The sequence below is a fragment of the Monodon monoceros genome, unplaced genomic scaffold (assembly GCF_005190385.1).
Source record: "Monodon monoceros isolate NGI ecotype Baffin Bay Population unplaced genomic scaffold, NGI_Narwhal_1 Super_Scaffold_15, whole genome shotgun sequence".
Lineage (NCBI taxonomy): Eukaryota > Metazoa > Chordata > Mammalia > Artiodactyla > Monodontidae > Monodon > Monodon monoceros.
In genome coordinates, this window is record NW_021703771.1 from 28907417 (window position 1) to 28927006 (window position 19590).

Here is a 19590-nt window from a genome sequence, read left to right on the forward strand (position 1 = left end):
CATCTTGCCCATGATAGTGCTTGGTAGAGAGACTTGTTACTGAATTCCAATTTCTTTTGGCAATAAAGTTCTGAGTATTATGTCTTCCATAAAATGAATTAAGATTCAAAAACAAACTGGCACAGAACAAAATAAAAAACCTACTGTTTGAGCTACCTAATTACTTGGAGGTTTAACAAAGACACTACCATTAGAAATATATATATATTCTAAATAAAAAATCCAAACTGTATCACCATAACCTTGCAAGAATTATTCATTGTGTGAATCAAACAGGAATTTCATGTAGTGATTCTTGAGAAGTCTCTACCTAAATTAAAAAGTATTCTGCTGTGAGAGCTTCCACCACATAAGCTGAGCAAGTGGTAGAGGGCAGTCTACTGCACAGAGGGCTAGAAAAGGGGTTAATAGGCAAAAGAAGTAGAACAAGGTTAGACAATTAAGAATATGGAGGTTCCTTAAAAAACTACAAATAGAACTACCATATGACCCAGCAATTCCACTATTGGGCATATACCCTGAGAAAACCATAATTCAAAAAGAGTCATGTACCAAAATGTTCATTGCAACTCTATTTACAATAGCCCGGAGATGGAAACAACCTAAGTGTCCATCATCGGATGAATGGATAAAGAAGATGTGGCACATATATACAATGGAATATTACTCAGCCATAAAAAGAAACGAAATTGATCTATTTGTAATGAGGTGGATAGACCTAGAGTCTGTCATACAGAGTGAAGTAAGTCAGAAAGAGAGAGACAAATACCGTATGCTAACACAAATATATAGAATTTAAGAAAAAAAAATGTCAAGAAGAACCTCGGGGTAAGACAGGAATAAAGACACAGACCTACTAGAGAATGGACTTGAGGATATGGGGAGGGGGAAGGGTAAGCTGTGACAAAGCGTGAGAGAGGCATGGACATATATACACTACCAAACGTAAGGTAGATAGCTAGTGGGAAGCAGCTGCATAGCACAGGGAGATCAGCTCGGTGCTTTGTGACCGCCTGGAGGAGTGGGATAGGGAGGGTGGGAGGGAGGGAGATGCAAGAGGGAAGAGATATGGGAACATATGTATATGTATAACTGATTCACTTTGTTATGAAGCAGAAACTAACACACCATTGTAAAGTAATTATACTCCAATAAAGATGTTAAAAAAAATCACACCCATTTAACAAGCAAAACTTTCAAAAAAGAATAGACAAATGTGATCAAAAGTTTATTTTACCACACCAGAAATGAAAATGGCATACTCATCAAATGAGAACATCAGAGTTATTTGGTTCTATTATATTCTGGTTAGTTTTCATGCAAGAAAGCAGGGCTTGTGGGACTGGTGGGCTCCAAGAACACGAAGTTTTATAGACTGAATCTACCACCTGCCAATGTATGATTTGGAAATGTTTCTTATTTCTTTAATTTTTAATAAAATACATGCAAAGAATTACATAAAACATTACAATTAATTTTGACAAGAAAAATAACAGTTCTCTTATATCCCTGCATTTAATATATGGAATTTCAAACTTTAGGACTGATGAGATAAATAAGAAGCTAAAATCCTCCCCAAGTTATGTATACTAGGTTTGTTCCTTACTATAACAAATTGGCAAGATCAAAATGCTCCATAATTTGCTGTCCTACATTAACGAATACATTTAAAATGTAAACCATAAAGACAAACAAGCACAAGTTAACTTAAAAAATACAAACAGTAAAACTTCTCCAAAGATATAAGTGAACATTCATGACAAAGAAAGATATGGCACATACCTTCCTTTGACTTGTTTCCAAGGATGAGGGCCATTGTTCTTCATTGCTTTCTTAACAACTTTTGCCAAAATGCAAAGGAAAAAAGTGTAACTACTGCTGGATTTATACAGGTCATGATCTTGTTTATCACAACAGCAGGTCTTCACCATTTCTAGCATAGACAAGGGTGACTTAATGACATATGTAAGGCCTTTCAAAGGAAGCCAAGAAATACTGAAAGAACTATTCTAAAAGCAAAAGACAGAAAACAAGTATTAAGTCTCCGAATAAATAAAAATGGAAAGCTGTAAATCCCAATTAGCTCACTAGAAGTTTGACTCTTCTTAATCATAAAAATTACACAGCCATTACCACATATTCCCCTAAAATAAAAATTCCATTCAAGCACAGAACACCAAGGGGTATTCAAATTCCTGGATTATCCCCAAAATGCCTTTTTAACCGTTAGTTTTTTCAACTTTGGATAGCAACAAGATCCATACATTGCATTTGGTTGACATGCCTCTTAAATCTCTTTTATTCTATAAATTTCCCAATGTTTTTGTCACAACATTTATCAGGTAATTTATTGTGTGGTATTTCCTAGATTCTGGATTTAGCTGCTTGTATCTTCCTAGACTCATTAATATATTCTTTCATCCTCTATCTTTTCTGTAAAGTGGTAGCTGCACCTAGCAGACTGGTCAGATTCAGGTCAAGTTTTCTGGTAAGAATCTTTCATTGGTAGTACTGAGTACTTCCTATTTCAGTTAGCAAAGAGGCACATACGTTCTCACCGTCTTTCTTTTTGTGATGTTGAGACTGATCATGCTGTCAGCCTGATCTATCCATTTTAGTGATCCCTGCAGTTTGAGCAGCCATGGATGATCATCATCCAGGTGGCTTATTTCATCGGAGGTATGGAACAGAGATTTTTTTTTTTTTTTTTTTGCGGTACGCGGGCCTCTCACTGCCGTGGCCTCTCCTGTTGCGGAGCACAGGCTCCGGAAGCGCAGGCTCGGCGGCCATGGCTCACGGGCCCAGCCGCTCCGCGGCATGTGGGATCTTCCCGGACCGGGGCATGAACCCGTGTCCCCTGCATCGGCAGGCGGACTCTCAACCACTGCGCCACCAGGGAAGCCCTGGAACAGAGATTTTTTATCATTCTTTCTAAACTACCTCATCAGAAATCTGGTACTCTAAAATATAGTTTATATTTTCATTTATTTACAGTTTCCAGAATAACAACTTTTCTAAAAGTACCATAAACTCAAGGATTTAAACTTCCCTATGCCCAAATTTACCCAGTGTTGGGCAATGGGAGCTCCTTAAAGTTGGCTCCTGTGTCCTTCTGACATGACTCCAGCTTACTTTGATACCTTCCTTGCTTTCAGGTATGACAAGATACTCTAGACTCATCTTGTATACATTCTGCCTGAGAATCAGAATTGGTCATTTCTCCTACCAGCCTGACAATGTGCTTCAGAGAAAGGTATTTTTCCCATTTTTAATATGCTCAATATGTACAAACCCAAACTTGTAATTTACTTGTAAATCCTCCATATCTATTTTCCACCTTGACTGAGGGGTTCACTTTGTATTTACCCAGAGAACCAAATGTTCCAAATCTTCTCTTCTCTCCACACACAAGTAACTCAGTCTTTTAAATGTACCTTTAAAATTTTATATTCCAAGTTTGTCCTCTCCTTTTAAAATCCACTATCCCTATTTTAGTTCTCACTCACTGCATTATTTGCTTATACTACTACACTGGACTACTAACTCATCTGTACCCAATTCCTTTATACTACTTTCAGAAAAAACTTTCTCAAACACATACCTAATGTGTCACATCCTTGCTTCCCAATGTCTCCTGAATAAATCATAACTCAACAATTATCTTTAACCCTTCATAATCCAGCCCCAGACTAACCTCTCTACTTTCCTTATCTCCAGTATCTCTCCATAATCACCTGAGACCCATCATTCAGAACTATTTAACACAGTAGGAATAAATCATGTTTTTCATGTCTCTTTACATTTGTCCACACTATTCCTTTTGCTTGGATACTCATTTTCTTATGTACTTGGAAAATTCTACTCACTTCCCAGGTCAACTTAAAAAATTATGACTTCATAAAGTCTTCTACAAGTCCGTAAACTGGGTCAGATACTCCTTCCTTTAGCCTTCCACAGTATTATAACTTTTTTTCTACAATATTTGTGCTTCTGCCCACTAGCCTATAAGCTACTCAAATGCCAAGACTAGTTCTTATTCAAGATAGCACTAACTGTTCAATGTGTTGCAAGCAATCAATAGTTGTTAGAAAACACTTATAAAAGAAGATTTTTAAAAAATATCTTTCTGGCACAATTTGGGCTACTTTGCTTAATCTCACTCTTAAGAGAAAAGGGGCCCTGGTCTGATTCCGTCCTGCGCAACTGTTCCTTGGAACGGTAGTCTTTTATCTCCGTCCACTTTCTCCCCCACCGAAGTGCGTGCCACCAACCCATGGAAGATTCGATGGACATGGACATGAGGCCCCTGAGGCCCCAGAACTATCTTTTCGGTTGTGAACTAAAGGCCGACAAAGATTATCACTTTAAGGTGGATAATGATGAAAATGAGCACCAGTTATCTTTAAGAACGGTCAGTTTAGGGGCTGGCGCAAAGGATGAATTGCACATTGTCGAAGCAGAGGCGATGAATTATGAAGGCAGTCCAGTTAAAGTAACACTGGCAACTTTGAAAATGCCTGTGCAGCCAACGGTTTCCCTTGGGGGCTTTGAAATAACACCACCTGTGGTCTTACGATTGAAGTGTGGTTCAGGGCCTGTGCATATTAGTGGACAGCACTTAATAGCTGTGGAGGAAGATGCAGAGTCAGAAGATGAAGAGGAGGAGGATGTGACACTCCTAAGTATATTTGGAAAGCGTTCTGCCCCTGGAAGTGGTAGCAAGTTTCCACGGAAAAAAGTAAAACTTGCTGCTGATGAAGATGACGATGATGATGCCGATGATGATGATGATGAGGAAGCTGAAGAAAAAGCTCCAGTAAAGAAATCTGTACGAGGTACTCCAGGCAAAAATGCACAAAAATCAAACCAGAATGGAAAAGACTCAAGACCGTCAATACCAAGATCAAAAAGTCAAGAATCCTTCAAAAAAACAGGAAAAAACTCCTAAAACACCGAAAGGACCTAGCTCTGTAGAAGACATTAAAGCAAAAATGCAAGCAAGTATAGAAAAAGGTGGTTCCCTTCCCAAAGTGGAAGCCAAATTCATCAATTATGTGAAGAATTGTTTCCGGATGACTGATCAGGAGGCTATTCAAGATCTCTGGCAGTGGAGGAAGTCTCTTTAAGAAAATAGTTTAAACAGTTTGTTAAAATCTTCCGTCTTATTTCATTTCTGTAACAGTTGATATCTGGCTGTCCTTTTTATAATGCAGAGTGAGAACTTCCCCTACTGTGTCTGATAAATGTTGTCCAGGTTCCATTGCCAAGAATGTGTTGTCCAAAATGCCTGTTTAGTTTTTAAAGATGGAACTCCACCCTTTGCTTGGCTTTAAGTATGTATGGAATGTTATGATAGGACATAGTAGTAGTGGTGGTCAGACAAATGGAAATGGTGGGGAGACAAAAATATACATGTGAAATAAACTCAGTATTTTAATACAAAAAAAGAGAAAAGGGACCTTACATGCTCCATTCCCTTATGCCAATGCTCTTTAGACAATGTGAAACATAAAAGTGTTTTTGAGCTAATCTTCTTTGAAAAATTAGTTTTAAGAAAAATCCATAATTAAATATAATTAAGCCATGAAAATATTCCTCATATATCATGTACAAATTCTTCCAATTCCTGGAACAAATTCATACTCTATTTACTCACCAGGTTCTTACTGTAATATTCCCACAGAATGGTGACAACTGCAATGTTTGGCTCCCAGAAATCACAAAGGGTCAAACAACAGTGAAGATACATTCGTAACTGCTCTTCTAGTATACCATCCTAAAAAATAAACTGAAATTGTGAGGAGCTAAATGTGCTCTGGCAACACACATTATCAGTTGATATTGCACTGAATAACCTGCTCTTAAAAACAATATAAATATATATCACCAAGTCATACCCATTCTCATCTTCAGACCAGAAGGTCTAAATCAGCATAAGGTATACTTCTAAAACTTTGCTTTAGAGATCATTAGTATATTCAGATAACTGAAATTACATAACTCAATTTGACTTTTCACTCAGTTATTTAACAATTACAATAGGTATTTAATAACTGAATGGTGTAGAACCCAGAGACTGAAAAAGAAACCCAAACCAGAAAGAAGTAGCATAAATGATCGAATAATTAAGATGTACACAAATCCAGAGGACTTGCTCATACTTAAGTATCAATATGAGGTCAAATTCTTTATGGGAATATAAGCGTTGTTCTTCTAAAAACCAGAGGATTAGCAGAGTACATATATTTTAACCTTTTAGGAAGTGGCAACAGGAGAGAGTAGAAAAGAAGTGGCACTTTAATCTTCTATGATGAAACAACCATGCATGTTTGTTAAAAAGTGACACATCACTGAATTCCAATCATTCAGCAATCATTTATTCAAAGCTTACTATATACCAGACACTATTCTAAGGTAGTAGGCATAAAGCAATGAATAAGTCAGACATGGTACATGCACTAATAGAAGTTACACTTTGGTGGAGAATGGAAAAAGAGGACACTGAAACAAACAAGATAAATGTAAACAATTAACAACCACCATGAAAAACAGAAAAAGCAGAGTAATGTGGTAGGGTAGCTGGTAGAGGATGTGGGTCATTATTTTACCAGGAATTAAGAATGGAAAGACCTTTCTGAGGGCTGGCATTTGGGCTAAATGACTGAATGAAAAACAGCCAACCACATAAAGAACTGAAAGTAAAGCATTCATCACAGAGAAAACACATGGAAAGTTCCTGAATTAGCAGTAAGCTTGATATTATAGGATTAAGTCAGAGATAGTCAGGAATCATACCTCATTTGAGGCTTTATAGTTTATAGTCAGAATTATGGTTTTTATTTTAATTATGTTGGGAAGCCTCTACAAGATTGTAAGCACAGGGGTGACATGAAATGATTGTTTAAAAAATAGTACATTGGATCATGCATCGAGAATGAATACAGTAGTTAAGAGCAGTTAGAAGGTAAACAGTGACACTTCCAATGTAATAGAAAATCAGACAGAGGTCAAGTACAAAGGAGAAATGCTGGGAAATTTGAAGGTGCTTGAGATATAGTATGCTTTAAGTAAATAACTGTTGAATGACTGGGATTCAGTGTTGTGTCACTTTTCAACAAACATGTATGGTTATTCCATCACAGAAGATGAGATTAAAATGTCTACTTTTTTCTACTTCCTTCTCCTCCTGTCAAAATGTTAGGAGGTGACTCTGTGAAACTGTAAGACTAAGGTAAGTGGACAACTTTAGAGATATGTTTGGAAACAGAGACAATAGGATTTGTTGATGAGTTACACTAAGGTATGAAGGAAAGACCGCAATTAAGGAGAACTCTCATTTGGCTTAAGAAAACGGGTTGATGGAACCACTTCCTAAGGTGGCAAAGACTAGGGGAGGAACACATGAGACAGTGCACAGGGCAACCAAGTGGAAATATTAAGTAGACAACTGACATATGGGTCTATAGCTCAAGGGAAAAGTCAGAGCTATTGATATAAATTTGGATGTTACTTTCATATTGATGGCTTTTAGAGCTAAGAGACTAGATAAGATCAACCTAGGAAAGACGATAGAAAAAAGAAAAGGATCCAGAACTGAGAGCCCTTTGCTATTCCAAAATTTAGGTAGGAAGCAAAAGGAGGAGTCTATAAGCAAAACCCAATGGCCAATGAAGTAGGAAGGAAACCAGGCATCATGGAAACCAAGAGAAATATTTCAGAAAGGGAAGGGGGTCAACAGGGTTGAATGCTACTGAGAGGTTAAAATGAGAACAAAGAACTCTTAGATTTTACAATGTGGAAGTTATTGATGCCTTTGACAACAGTAGTTTCAGGTATGGCAGACACAGATGCTTAACTATGGCAGGTTGAGGAGATAATAGAAGGTGAGGAAGTAGTGATACTTAAGTGAAGATATATAAAGTCCTTGAACAGGTGAGAAGAGAAAGGATCCAGTACACAGGGAAAGGAATTAGCCTTTGAGGGAAACAGTGACACTTCCAATATAACAGAAAAGCAGATTGAGAGGTTGTGTACAAAGCAGGCACATTGGGAGATTAGAAGGTTTAAACATAAAGGAGTTCTCAACTGACTGGTTCTATTTTCTCAATGATTTATGAGGCAAGATGCTTAGCTAAGGTGACTGGGGCACAGCATGTGTTGAACTGTGTGTTAAAAAAGAAATTCTGAAATAAGTTGTTTTGGAGAGTAGAAAAGTAAACATTCTAGAGCCGAGTGCCACTTGAAAAGATTTATGATCAAGAATTTAAAGTCAGACCAGTCAGCAAGAATGAGTGTATGAGTTTTTCCACTGAGCTGAGGTGGGGGCGTGGCAGAGGGGTAAGAGAAGGGTATTAGGTTTTGCCAAGTTTAAAATAGGTAAGGGCTATGGAATTAAAGGTGTTTGTGATGGAGTGATTATAATAAGGGGTTGTATAATCTACATTGTTCAAGGAGGAAAGTTTGGACATGGATGAACACAGAAAAATGAAAAGATCAATGATGATGGACAGAATGAAAATGAAAAGTGAAAAAATGTAGAGCATAACTATGGGAGGCAGTGGGTAAGGTAAATAAAGGAAAATCTGATTAGAAGTAAGGATATGAAGAAACTTAGAGGACAGGTGGATTATACACAATGATGTTGGGGTCACTAATAAAAGTAGTATACAGGTATAGAAGAGAAGAGTGATCTTGCTGCCAAATATTTCAGTGAATGAGAGTGAACCAAACATGACCAGATTTTTTTGAGAAGGCTTTTAACTCTTTTAGTTATTAATCTGTTAGAATACACCAAAGCTTCAAGTCCTTTAGGAAATTTTCTAACTTCCACACTAAACAGTGACCTTTCTTTATGCTCCATAGCACACTATGCACACCTGTATCTTAGCACTTACCTTGCTAAATTTTATGTCTATCTGCCTTCAAGTGTCTATGAGCTCCCTGAGGGCTGGGATAATGTCCCCTGGGCCTAGCACAGTGCCTGCTTCACCAAAGAGACTCTATAAATGTTTTATGAACAAAACTGAGATCTGGGTTCTGGTGTCTCTTTTCATCAAGTACTTGTATGGTTCAGCAAAAGATATTTAGCTTCTCTAACAGATAGTTAAATTTAACCAAAGAAGACAAGGTTCTATCCATCATTAATATTCTTTGATTTTTATTATGAAAATATTAAATGAGATCTAGGCTTATTCCCATGGTACACTACTGATATGAATTAAAGCATACTTTAAAAAAATTTATTATGTTTCAAGGTTAAAAAGTGGGTTATATGAAAAAAGTGGGTTCATTTTGAAGAGTCTGTACTGTTTTATTCAGTATCTGAAACTCATTTTACATGTGAAATCCACAAAAAAGTATATAAACCATAAAAATATATGAAGTTTGGGAAAAACTAAAGATTAAATACCGACTATGTGTCAAGTATTATGTGATGTTTTACATATGTTCATTCATTCATGTATGTCTTATACCATCCCAGCTTTATTACATTCATTTTGCAGAAAAAAAGGATGAGGGTCAGAAGTTACAAACAGTTTACCCAAGTCCACTTGGGAGGAAGCTAAGATTTATGACTCCAAAGCGTGTCATACATACTATGCTATGCTACCTTCCAAAAACAGGAGGGAAAAGAAATGAACATTTAATGGACACCAGATTTGATCAAGATTGCTCTTAGTGACCAGACCAAGATTTGAATCAAAGTTTTTGAGACCAGAGCCCATGCTCTTTCCACTGTACCCAATCAAAAAGAAATTAAAAATGGCAACTTGGGGGAGTTTTCCTTTTTTTTTTTTTTTAAGAAAAGGAGATAAATTTCCCTTTATTCTCCTGCTAGTGGTTACAGATTAAAATGAAAAGAAATGGCTTAGAAAATACCATTTTCTCCACAGTTCTGGCAGGATAACTAATCAGTCAGTTGAGTGTGACTTAAAAAGCAAGTTTCTTTTTTTAATTACAGTTAGTATTTGTTATCAAATACATTTCCGTGTTCTGTATATTCAACCATTATTTTCTTTTGAACCGTGTTCCCCTAGTTTTTCTTAAAAATTCCCTTTAAAAATTGTGTGGGTGCACATCAGCTGAATTAAGGAAAGAAAAGATTTGCCCATCTTCAAGTCCAAAGAGCCAAAGAGTTAAGAATATACAATAGTCAGGAGTAGAGAAGGCAACAGACATCTTAGCTCAAATTCATAATGGAAAAACAAAGCTGAAATATAGTGAGGAGGAATGTCTGAGAACACCTGAGTATATTAATTTCTTCCTACCTTATATTTTCTCATCATACATTTATTGGAGAGGGAAAAAAAACACAAAAAACAAATTTTAAAAAGTGTGGAAAATTGAGATAGCTGTTTTCCATAAGTATCACCAAAACAGATCTACAAACCAATATGGATTACTAATCAAACACATAGCATCAAAGAATTTTTAAGATAGAAATAATGAAAAAAAATACAGTTTTATTAAGAATCCTACAAGGTCAAATGCTTTGAGGGAGCACAGAGTGAGTAAAACACAAATGAAGACTCAAATCCCAGCTCTGCCACTGCCTAGCTAGCTGTGTGGACCTGGACAAGCTCCCTCTACGCCCCAGTTTCCTAATGTATAAAATGGAACTTCACACAACTGTCATAAGCATGAAGTGGAAGAATGTACATTAAGTGCTATGTACAGTACTTGCACAGGGATAGCTATCATTTTGAATGAATTTTTTTAGCCCAAACATTGAGTCTTGACAATCAAATAATAAATGAAACACATTCACAGCATCTTACCTTAAACTGATATATTTCAATTTTGTGAATGTTAAGACCAAACTCTACCTAAACCAAGAGTTTTCATTAACAACATCTAAATTGATGCCCTCTGATTAAAGATTTTTAATAAACTAGAAAGCCTGTGGGGTTCTTTTCCACACAGGTTCAAACCTACCTGTGCTACTCAACTTCTACATTTATCACAAGACACTGTGGGCTCTCTGGGTGTCTCTTCTCAGCTGAGTGGGTATGTATGAACTATTTCATGTAGAAAGCTACCCTAGAATATTCCATAGTGCCTGCTCCTGATCTCTTAGTCCTTTTTTTTTTTTTTTTTTTCCCAGTACGCGGGCCTCTCACTGTTGCGGCCTCTCCCGTTGCGGATCACAGGCTCCAGATGTGCAGGCTCAGCGGCCATGGCTCATGGGCCCAGCCGCTCCACAGCATGTGGGATCTTCCCGGACAGGGGCACGAACCCGTGTCCCCTTGCATCGGCAGGCGGACTCTCAACCACTGCACCACCAGGGAAACCCTCTTAGTCCTTTTTAAAAGAATGCCTTCCTATCTTTATTTCAAAAGATTAAATGCAGGCATATTAAATTCGGGTATATTCCATATATCAAATTCTTTTATAGAACTAAAAATGAAAACATTTACTCTTTTAGCTTATTCTATACAAATGGCAATATAACAATTGTGGGTTCATTTTTTCTTTTTATGTATAACTGACTTGCCTATCAGAAACCACCAGGAGAATAAAATTTATTTGCAAGCTAAACAGTTAACTGTCAGTCTAACTGATAGGATTTTTTTAGGACTGGATAAAGAGAGTTAGACTTCAATATCTCGGGCAAGATCCTTCTGTCCAAGAAACACAAACATTTTGGATTAGTAATTAGACGATTATTGTTCCACATTATTCAGAGCTAATCACATTCTGAGTTGTGAATGTGCCTTGGACTCTCCAAATTCTTTGACAAATGAAAAAATATTTTTTTAAAATATTAGGCTTGCTTAGGATTTCTTCTTATACCCTTCTATGACCTTTGTTAGAAAACTCTTCTGTGATCTCATCAAATAATGAGGCTCTAAAAAGTAGGTAGCATAAAACTAAAAATCTCCCTTTTCATAAAAAAAATAATGCTATTATAAAGGTAGAACAAATGTTTACTGTTAGCATTCACAAATATTAAATAGGATTACCTCTAAAAAATGTTTTTTAAAGCAAATACTTAACTATTCAGTTTAAGTAAAATTAAACAATATATGCTCTCTTTACTAACAAAGCTCAATGTCTGTTTCTGGAAATCCTCTCTGGCTAGAAAAAGATTTAGAACATTATTTGCTTAATTAAAACTACAGTGGAGTGCCCACCAATTTTATGTGAAGACTACTCTATATGTGAAACATATATATTTTTTAAATATTGTAAATGGACTCTTTCTTTCATTGTTGGAGATCAAGTCACAGCACATGAGCATGGTCAGATTTTAATTTACCTCAATGGGGGAAAACAGATATAATCAAACTGATAGCTCTATCCAAACATATTATTTATTCTTTATGACCACCTACTGCACCCACAAAATTGGTTTCAGGAACTCCAGCAAGTAGTCCTATACTACTTATAAAATCTAATTTGATACAATCAAGGCATGACAAAATTGAGGTTACTAGAGAGAATGGACTACTTTTTTCTACATATTATAATGACCTCTTCTCTTACAGGAAAGATATTACTTTGACTTTATGCTAGACTTAAATTCACAGGGAAAGTTTCTTAGATTAGCTGTACTATCCTTGCTTCTCTGGTGACTGACTCGCCCCAGTTTTCTCAGGCCTTGTCTGGTTTTAGCACTGAAAGTCCCACATTTTGGGATACTCCAAGCCAGGTAAATCCAGATGGTCATCCTACCTACTTACAAGAATTAGTGATTTATCTTCAAAACAGCTTTAGGTGATACCATTAAAATACTGGATTAATAGCTGATGTAAATAATGGTGACCACTTTTTAGTGATTCTGTACATTCTAGAAGTAAAAAAATACATGTCTGAAACTTTTTGAGTTACTAAGTCAGTATGTTCTCAAAAAGAACATAGGAGAAAGCCAATGAAAATGATACAGAAAAAAGAAAATTAAAAAAATTTAGTGTTTGGGATAATAGCTCTTTTGTTCCTGATGCAACTTACGTATTCAGAGTTCTTTGGCATTCTAACCTAGAATTCTTAGTTCATAATTAGAAGATTCATACTATAACTAAACATACTTATATTTTCACCTAAAAAAATTAAGAGTTAATATAGATAACAGGGAAAAAAATTTAAGATATTAAAATGATTTTCAAAGATGGCTATAAAATAAATGTGTTTAGCAATCTTGTACTACCATATTTCTTTTTTATTCCTCTTCAAGTTTTTAACAATCTTCATTTCGTAACAGAAAAGGAGTCTATTTCCCAAATTAAAAAAATATTCTTTACTAAAATTTCCCCTTAAAATCTTACATAAATAACTTATGCTACAAAACTTTACAGAACTATAATACAATATGTTTAAAGATGTGATGAAGAGCACATTTAAAACTAAAAGGAGGTCAAATCTGACCTCTGGGCCATGAAACACTACATTAACCGTTCTGCAGAAAGAAAAATGATAAGGTGTGAAATAAGGACTCAGAAACTAGGACCTTATCAGTTAGAGTATGAGTCAAGCCTGTAAGACAAATTGCTCAGCAAGGCAAGTCACCTTCCTGCTGTGATGAGGATATAGCTGAATTTCCAATGCTACTGACTATCTCCCTCATCATGTCTCCTAGACTTGATATCATACAGTCAAGGAATGGCTTATAGTTCTGAAGCATCTGCTACTTATTTTGAATACATTTTTCAAAGTCACCAACCAGGTGACTATTATCTTTGTCCTTTAACTGGCAAGTCAGTGTTAAAATAAAAATCTTCAAAATAAAAACTATTGTACAAGGACCCTGCATTAACAAAGAATGATGATTCTATCTCAGACTTTTTATACGTAAACTAAGTTTGTTATTTAAATCATTTTAACAGTTTGCTTGGTTATTATAAGTAAAATCTGTAACATAAAAATTTAGCAAAGCCCACAAACTGTCTCACTTTAAATGTGTACCTGAACATTGATGGACTTTTTCAGCAGTTCTTCTACAAAGTTCCAGTTTGATTCCATTTGTCTCTAGAAAGGGAGAAAATAGTGCATTAAAATTACTGCTCTTAATTATTATTAAAATTATAAAGTAGCAAGTTAAGTGTGAAGTACATTTTCTACTATCATCAGATATCATTACAATTTCTTGACTGTCTAAAATTACTTTGGCAAAGAGTTAGTTGACAGACTTGGAAGAAAAAAATTTACAACTATTCCAATCCAATATAAACCTTATCAGGAGTGGTTTTATCAAACAGTCGTACTTCTATAAAATTATAAATGTTTTAACAAATAATAAATTTTTGCTGTCAGATACAATCTAACAGGGGAAAAAAACCCTTTAAGTATATTTTGGATTTTTTTACACCAGCGACTGTTCTTCTTTATTCTGTACTTTACTCAGCATAGATTTTTACCTTTGTTTTATGCATAACAGCTTCAAGATGGTCTACTCTAGTAAACAAGTAACTAAAAATTTTATAGAGAAAATTAAAAAAAAACTTTTACACACTGCTACCTCATTTAGCCAATGGTCACTTATCTGGCAAGCTCAACTATCCTGAAGACTCTCTATAATAAAGAAGAAAGCCAAAAAAGACTTTCACAAAGCCAACATATTTCACAAAGGCTAGGCACTGAGAACAATTCTACTTTTCCAAAGGGAAAGCCTGGAGGAACTTTTCACAGGATACCTAGTTCATTTGATACTCAGTTCTTAAAGGTTTGGATATGTGGATATCGGTCAAAAGGAGAAGCAAAGAAAGAACCTCCAAGAAGCAGCAAGTAACAACTAGTTTCTGACAAGATAAGAATAAAAGGTGCAGAAGTTACCATAAGACTTCAGAAAACTAAGACACAGGCCTTAAAGAATAAAGGCAAAGAGCCTCATCTACCCTTCTATCCGTGTTATAACAACTATGCTGTTCGTTGAACTCCAGTGACCAATACAAAGTTAAAGCATGTTCAATATTCTTGATTTTAAATGGCTGGATAATGTTCATGTAAGATGCTAACTACATAAAATCACTAAATAAATATTTCCTTAATAAAAGTGCCTAGTGACTGTGGTAGCCAGCCTCTAAGACAGCGCCCAGTATCCCCCTGTCTGCTAGTATTCATACCCTTATTTAATCCCCTCCCACACTCTACCAGACTTGGTCTGTTACCAACAGAATACCAATACTAGTAGGACTGATAGTATGTCACTTCCAAGATTAGAAGTCACTGAAGCGTCCATCTTAATGACAATCTCTCTCATTGACTCCTGGGAAAAGCTATGCTATGAACAGGATCGAAGAAGCCCACACGGTGAGTGACTGAAGCCTCCTGCCAAGGTGAGCGAGACTAGAAGTGATTCCTCCAGCCCCAGTCAGGTCTTCAGAGACTGAGAACCCAGGTGACAGCTTGACTATAACCTCATGAGATCCTGAGCCAGGAGCCCCTAGGCTCCTACTGGATGCCAGACCCTCAGGAACTGTGTGAGAAAATGTTTGTTTTAAGCTGCCAAATTTTGTTACACATCAATAGATAACTAGTACAATGATACAGTTATTTTTAGAAAGGAATTATTGGTTTTTTGAAATACATTTATGTAAATAAAGTGAATGCAAAATATTTATAAGGAAAAAATATGTAGTAAAGAATATGGCCTTGCCCAAAGAGGTCTGGACTTTATCCTTGGTTTCTGGGAGGTAATCTCCGGGTCCCTTCGAATGTTTTGCCTGATAGGAGTATCTTTGTTTGCCCCTGGGCCTAGGGTCATAACTATTGTCTAACAATGTAACTGAGGGTGGAGGGTGGCCACACCCACACAGTCTTAGAGTAGAGCTAATTATACCTGAAAATCAACAATGTAACTTAGGCTGGGGGCTTTGGGTCCTGTATTATTTGACCTGAAGACTGAGCTCAACCATCATGTGGATGCAATCCATTATGCCTATGTAATGGAGCTCCAATAAAAACTCTGACCACTGCAGTTCAGGCAAGCTTCCCCGGTTGGAAATACCCCCTGCATACTGTCACACAGATGCCAGGTGACAAAGGTGTCTCAACTCCATGGGGAGAGGACAACAGAAGCTCCACATTTGCTATTTTTCCTGGACTCTGCACTATGTACTCTTCCCTTTGCTAATTTTAATCTATATCCTTTCCCCATAATAAACCATAACTGTGAGTATAAAAGCTTTCAGAGAGTTCTGTGAGTCCACATAAATTACATGGCTCTGGGAATCCCCGAGCTTGTAATTAGCATCAGAAATGAGGTAGCCTTGAGGACTGTGCTCTAAAACTCTCTCAAAAAGGAGACCATTTTGTTCTAGCAATACTATGTGTACATTGTGTTGGGGTCTTTACATTATTACTTCCTAAAATAAATCGTACCCAACTCATAGATAACACAATTAAGTCTCAGAAATGTCATGTACACTGAAGTCAGAGCATGAATTCAAATCCAAGTAGGTTTGGCTCCAAAGCCAGTGTTCCTTCCATTATACCATGCTATCAATAAATGAGTTTCTTTTTCTAACAAATTTTCCCTCAGCTTCCAGCAATCCACTTTTATATCATTCTTTATTAAGATAACATCACCACTAGTCCTAAATAATCACAAGCATGACAGGGTTGATGTATTTAGTTTTATAATTTGATAGGGCTAATGAGTATATTTTGGTTATTCTAGCAATTTGAATCACACAAATCAGAGAGGAGTAGTATGATTCTCAGCCAGAGAATTTCAACTCTATTTAATAGTACTGTGGTTATAATCTAAAACAAAAATAAACCACAATTCAGAGGAAAGAATGGCAACTATATCATGCCCAAATCAAGTCTAAGTGGGAAAATATGTATAAAAGGGTAACATATTTTTCTTCCACAGGGAAACTTAACTTTGAGCAGCTACGGTATTTTTTTTTTTTTTTCTGTATACTAAGTTGTAGTATAGAAAGGAGGTAACAGTCATCAATTTGGGGCTATGTTTTATATTTCTTATCCCACTATTAAAATGAAGACACTCACTTAAGCTTCAGCACAAGTGGTATTTCCACCGGAAATATAAAATAGACACCCCACTCTCTACTTACAGCCGACTAGGTAACCTGGAGCAACTCTCATTTTAAGGTTGTATTTCACACCTTTTATCTAGTCACCATTTCAGATATTTCAAAGAAATGCATCAGCTGGCCTCACTGACTGCACTATGTTCTGGGCAGGGAAAGCACTGTTAAAATGATCCCTGCAATGTCCCAAAGTAATTTTTCTCTTTAAACTATATTTGCTTTTAAAATAGATGTCTGGGATTGTAAGAGGCTAACACACTCTCATCAGGAACAAACAAGGATGGCCACTCTCACTACTTTTATTCAACATAGTTTTGGAAGTCCTAGCCACAGCAATCAGAAAAGAAAAATAAATAAAGGGAGTCCAAATTGGAAAAGAAGAAGTAAAACTGGCACTGTTTGCAGATGACATGATACTATACATAAAAAATCCTAAAGACGTTACCACAAAACTACTAGAGCTCATCAATGAATTTGGTAAAGTTGCAAGATATTAATATACAGAGATCTGTTGCATTTGTACACACTAACAATGAAAAATCATAAAGAGAAATTAAGGGAACAACCCCACTTACCATTGTATCAAAAGAAATAAAATAATTAGGAATAAACCCACCTAAGGGGGCAAAAGACCTGTACTCCGAAAACTATAAGATGTTGATAGAAGAAACTGAAGATGACAGAAACAGATGGAAAGATATATGGTGTTTTTGGATTGGAAGAAATCAATAGTTAAAAGGACCATACTACCCAAAGCAATCTACAGATTCAGTGCAATCCTTATCAAATTACCAATAGCATTTTTCACAGAACTGGAACAGAAAGTTTTTTAATTTGTATGGAAACACAAAAGACCCTGAATAGCCAAAACAATCTTGAGATAGAAGAATGGAGCCAGAGGAATCATGCTCCCTGACTTTAGACTATATTACATAGCTACAGTAATCAGAACAGTATGGTACTGGCACAGAAACAGACACATAGTTCAGTGGAACAGGATAGACGGCCCAGAAATAAACCCACACACTTATGGTCAATTAATCTAAGACAAAGGAAGCCAGAATATACAATGAAGAAAAGATAGTCTCTTCAACAAGTGGTGCTGGGAAAACTGGACAGCTACATGTAAAAGAATGAAACTAGAACATTCTCTAACACCATATACAAAAATAAACTCAAAATGGATTAAAGACCTAAATGTAAGACCAGACACTACAAAACTCCTAGAGGAAAACATAGGAGGAACACTCTTTAACATAAATCACAGCAATATTTTTTTGGATCCGTCTCCTAGAGTAATGGAAACAAAAGCAAAAATAAACAAATGGAACCTAATTAAACTTAAAAGCTTTTGCACAGCAAAGGAAACCATAAACAAAATGAAGACAACCTACAGAATGGGAGAAAATATTTGCAAATGATGCTATAAAAAAGGGATTAATTTCCAAAATATACCAACAACTCAATATCAAAAAACCAAACAACCCAATCAAAAATTGGGCAGACGACCTATGTAGGCATTTCTTCAAAGAAGACATACAGATGGCCATCAGACACATGAAAAGATGTTCAACATCACTAATTATTAGAGAAATACAAACCAAAACTATAATGAGGTATCACCTCACACCAGTCAGAATTGCCATCATCAAAAAGTCTACAAATAATAAACACTGGAGAGGGTATGCAGAAAAGAGAACCCTCCTACACTCTTGGTGGGAATGTAAATTGGTGCAGCCACTATGGAGAACAGTATGGAGGATCCTTAAAAAACTAAAAATAGAACTACCATATGATCCAGCAATCCCACTCCAGATACATGCACCCCAATGTTCAGTGCAGCAGTACCTACAATAGCCAAGACATGGAAGCAACCTAAATGTCCATCAACAGATGAATGAATAAAGATGTGCTGTGTGTGTATGTGTATATGTATATATATGTATACACACACACAATGGAATTTTTACTCAGCCATAAAAAAAAGAATGAAATAATGCCATTTCCAGCAATATGGATGGACCTATAAGTCAGAGAAAGACAAATATTATATGATATCACTTATATGTGGAATCTTAAAAAAAAAATACAATGAACTTATTTACAAAACAGAAATAGACTTACAGACACAGAAAACGAACTTATGGTTACCAAAGGGGAAAGAGGGGGAGATTATAAATTGGGACTGTGGGATTAATGGATACACACTACTATACATAAAATAGATAAACAAGGACCTACTGTATAGCACAGGGAACTATATTCAATATCTTGTAATAAACTATAATGGAAAAGAATGTGAAAAAGAATATATATAACTGAATCACTTTGCTATACCCTTGAAACACTGTACATTTCAATTAAAAAAATAAATAGAAACAAAATAGATGACTGGGATTGTAAGAGTTTAACACACTCTTATCTAGGTTGGGAGAAAAGCATTAAACAGAAATATATAAAAATCTAAAGTCTCTAGTATGAGAAGTGAGATACCAAATTTTCCTTAAAGGCCTGTGTTAAGGAATTGGCAACTTCTGTGATTTAAATCCACATACAGCAAAAATCCAATTTACAAAAACTTAAAAAAAATTAACCA

General features: G+C 35.9%; 1 protein-coding gene and 1 pseudogene across 1 annotated transcript in view; one reads left to right on the forward strand and one right to left on the reverse strand.

Moving 5' to 3' along the window:
* MMS22L (MMS22 like, DNA repair protein) overlaps positions 1-19590 on the reverse strand; it is a 140448-nt gene that overhangs the window by 84387 nt on the left and 36471 nt on the right. Inside the window, exons 11-13 of the mRNA XM_029224113.1 lie at positions 13903-13965; positions 5657-5776; positions 1783-2009 (exon numbers count right to left, since the gene is read on the reverse strand). Coding sequence (XP_029079946.1) covers positions 1783-2009; positions 5657-5776; positions 13903-13965 — 410 coding nt within the window. The remainder of the gene's footprint in view (positions 1-1782; positions 2010-5656; positions 5777-13902; positions 13966-19590) is intronic.
* On the forward strand, positions 4214-5441 carry LOC114896183 (annotated as a pseudogene).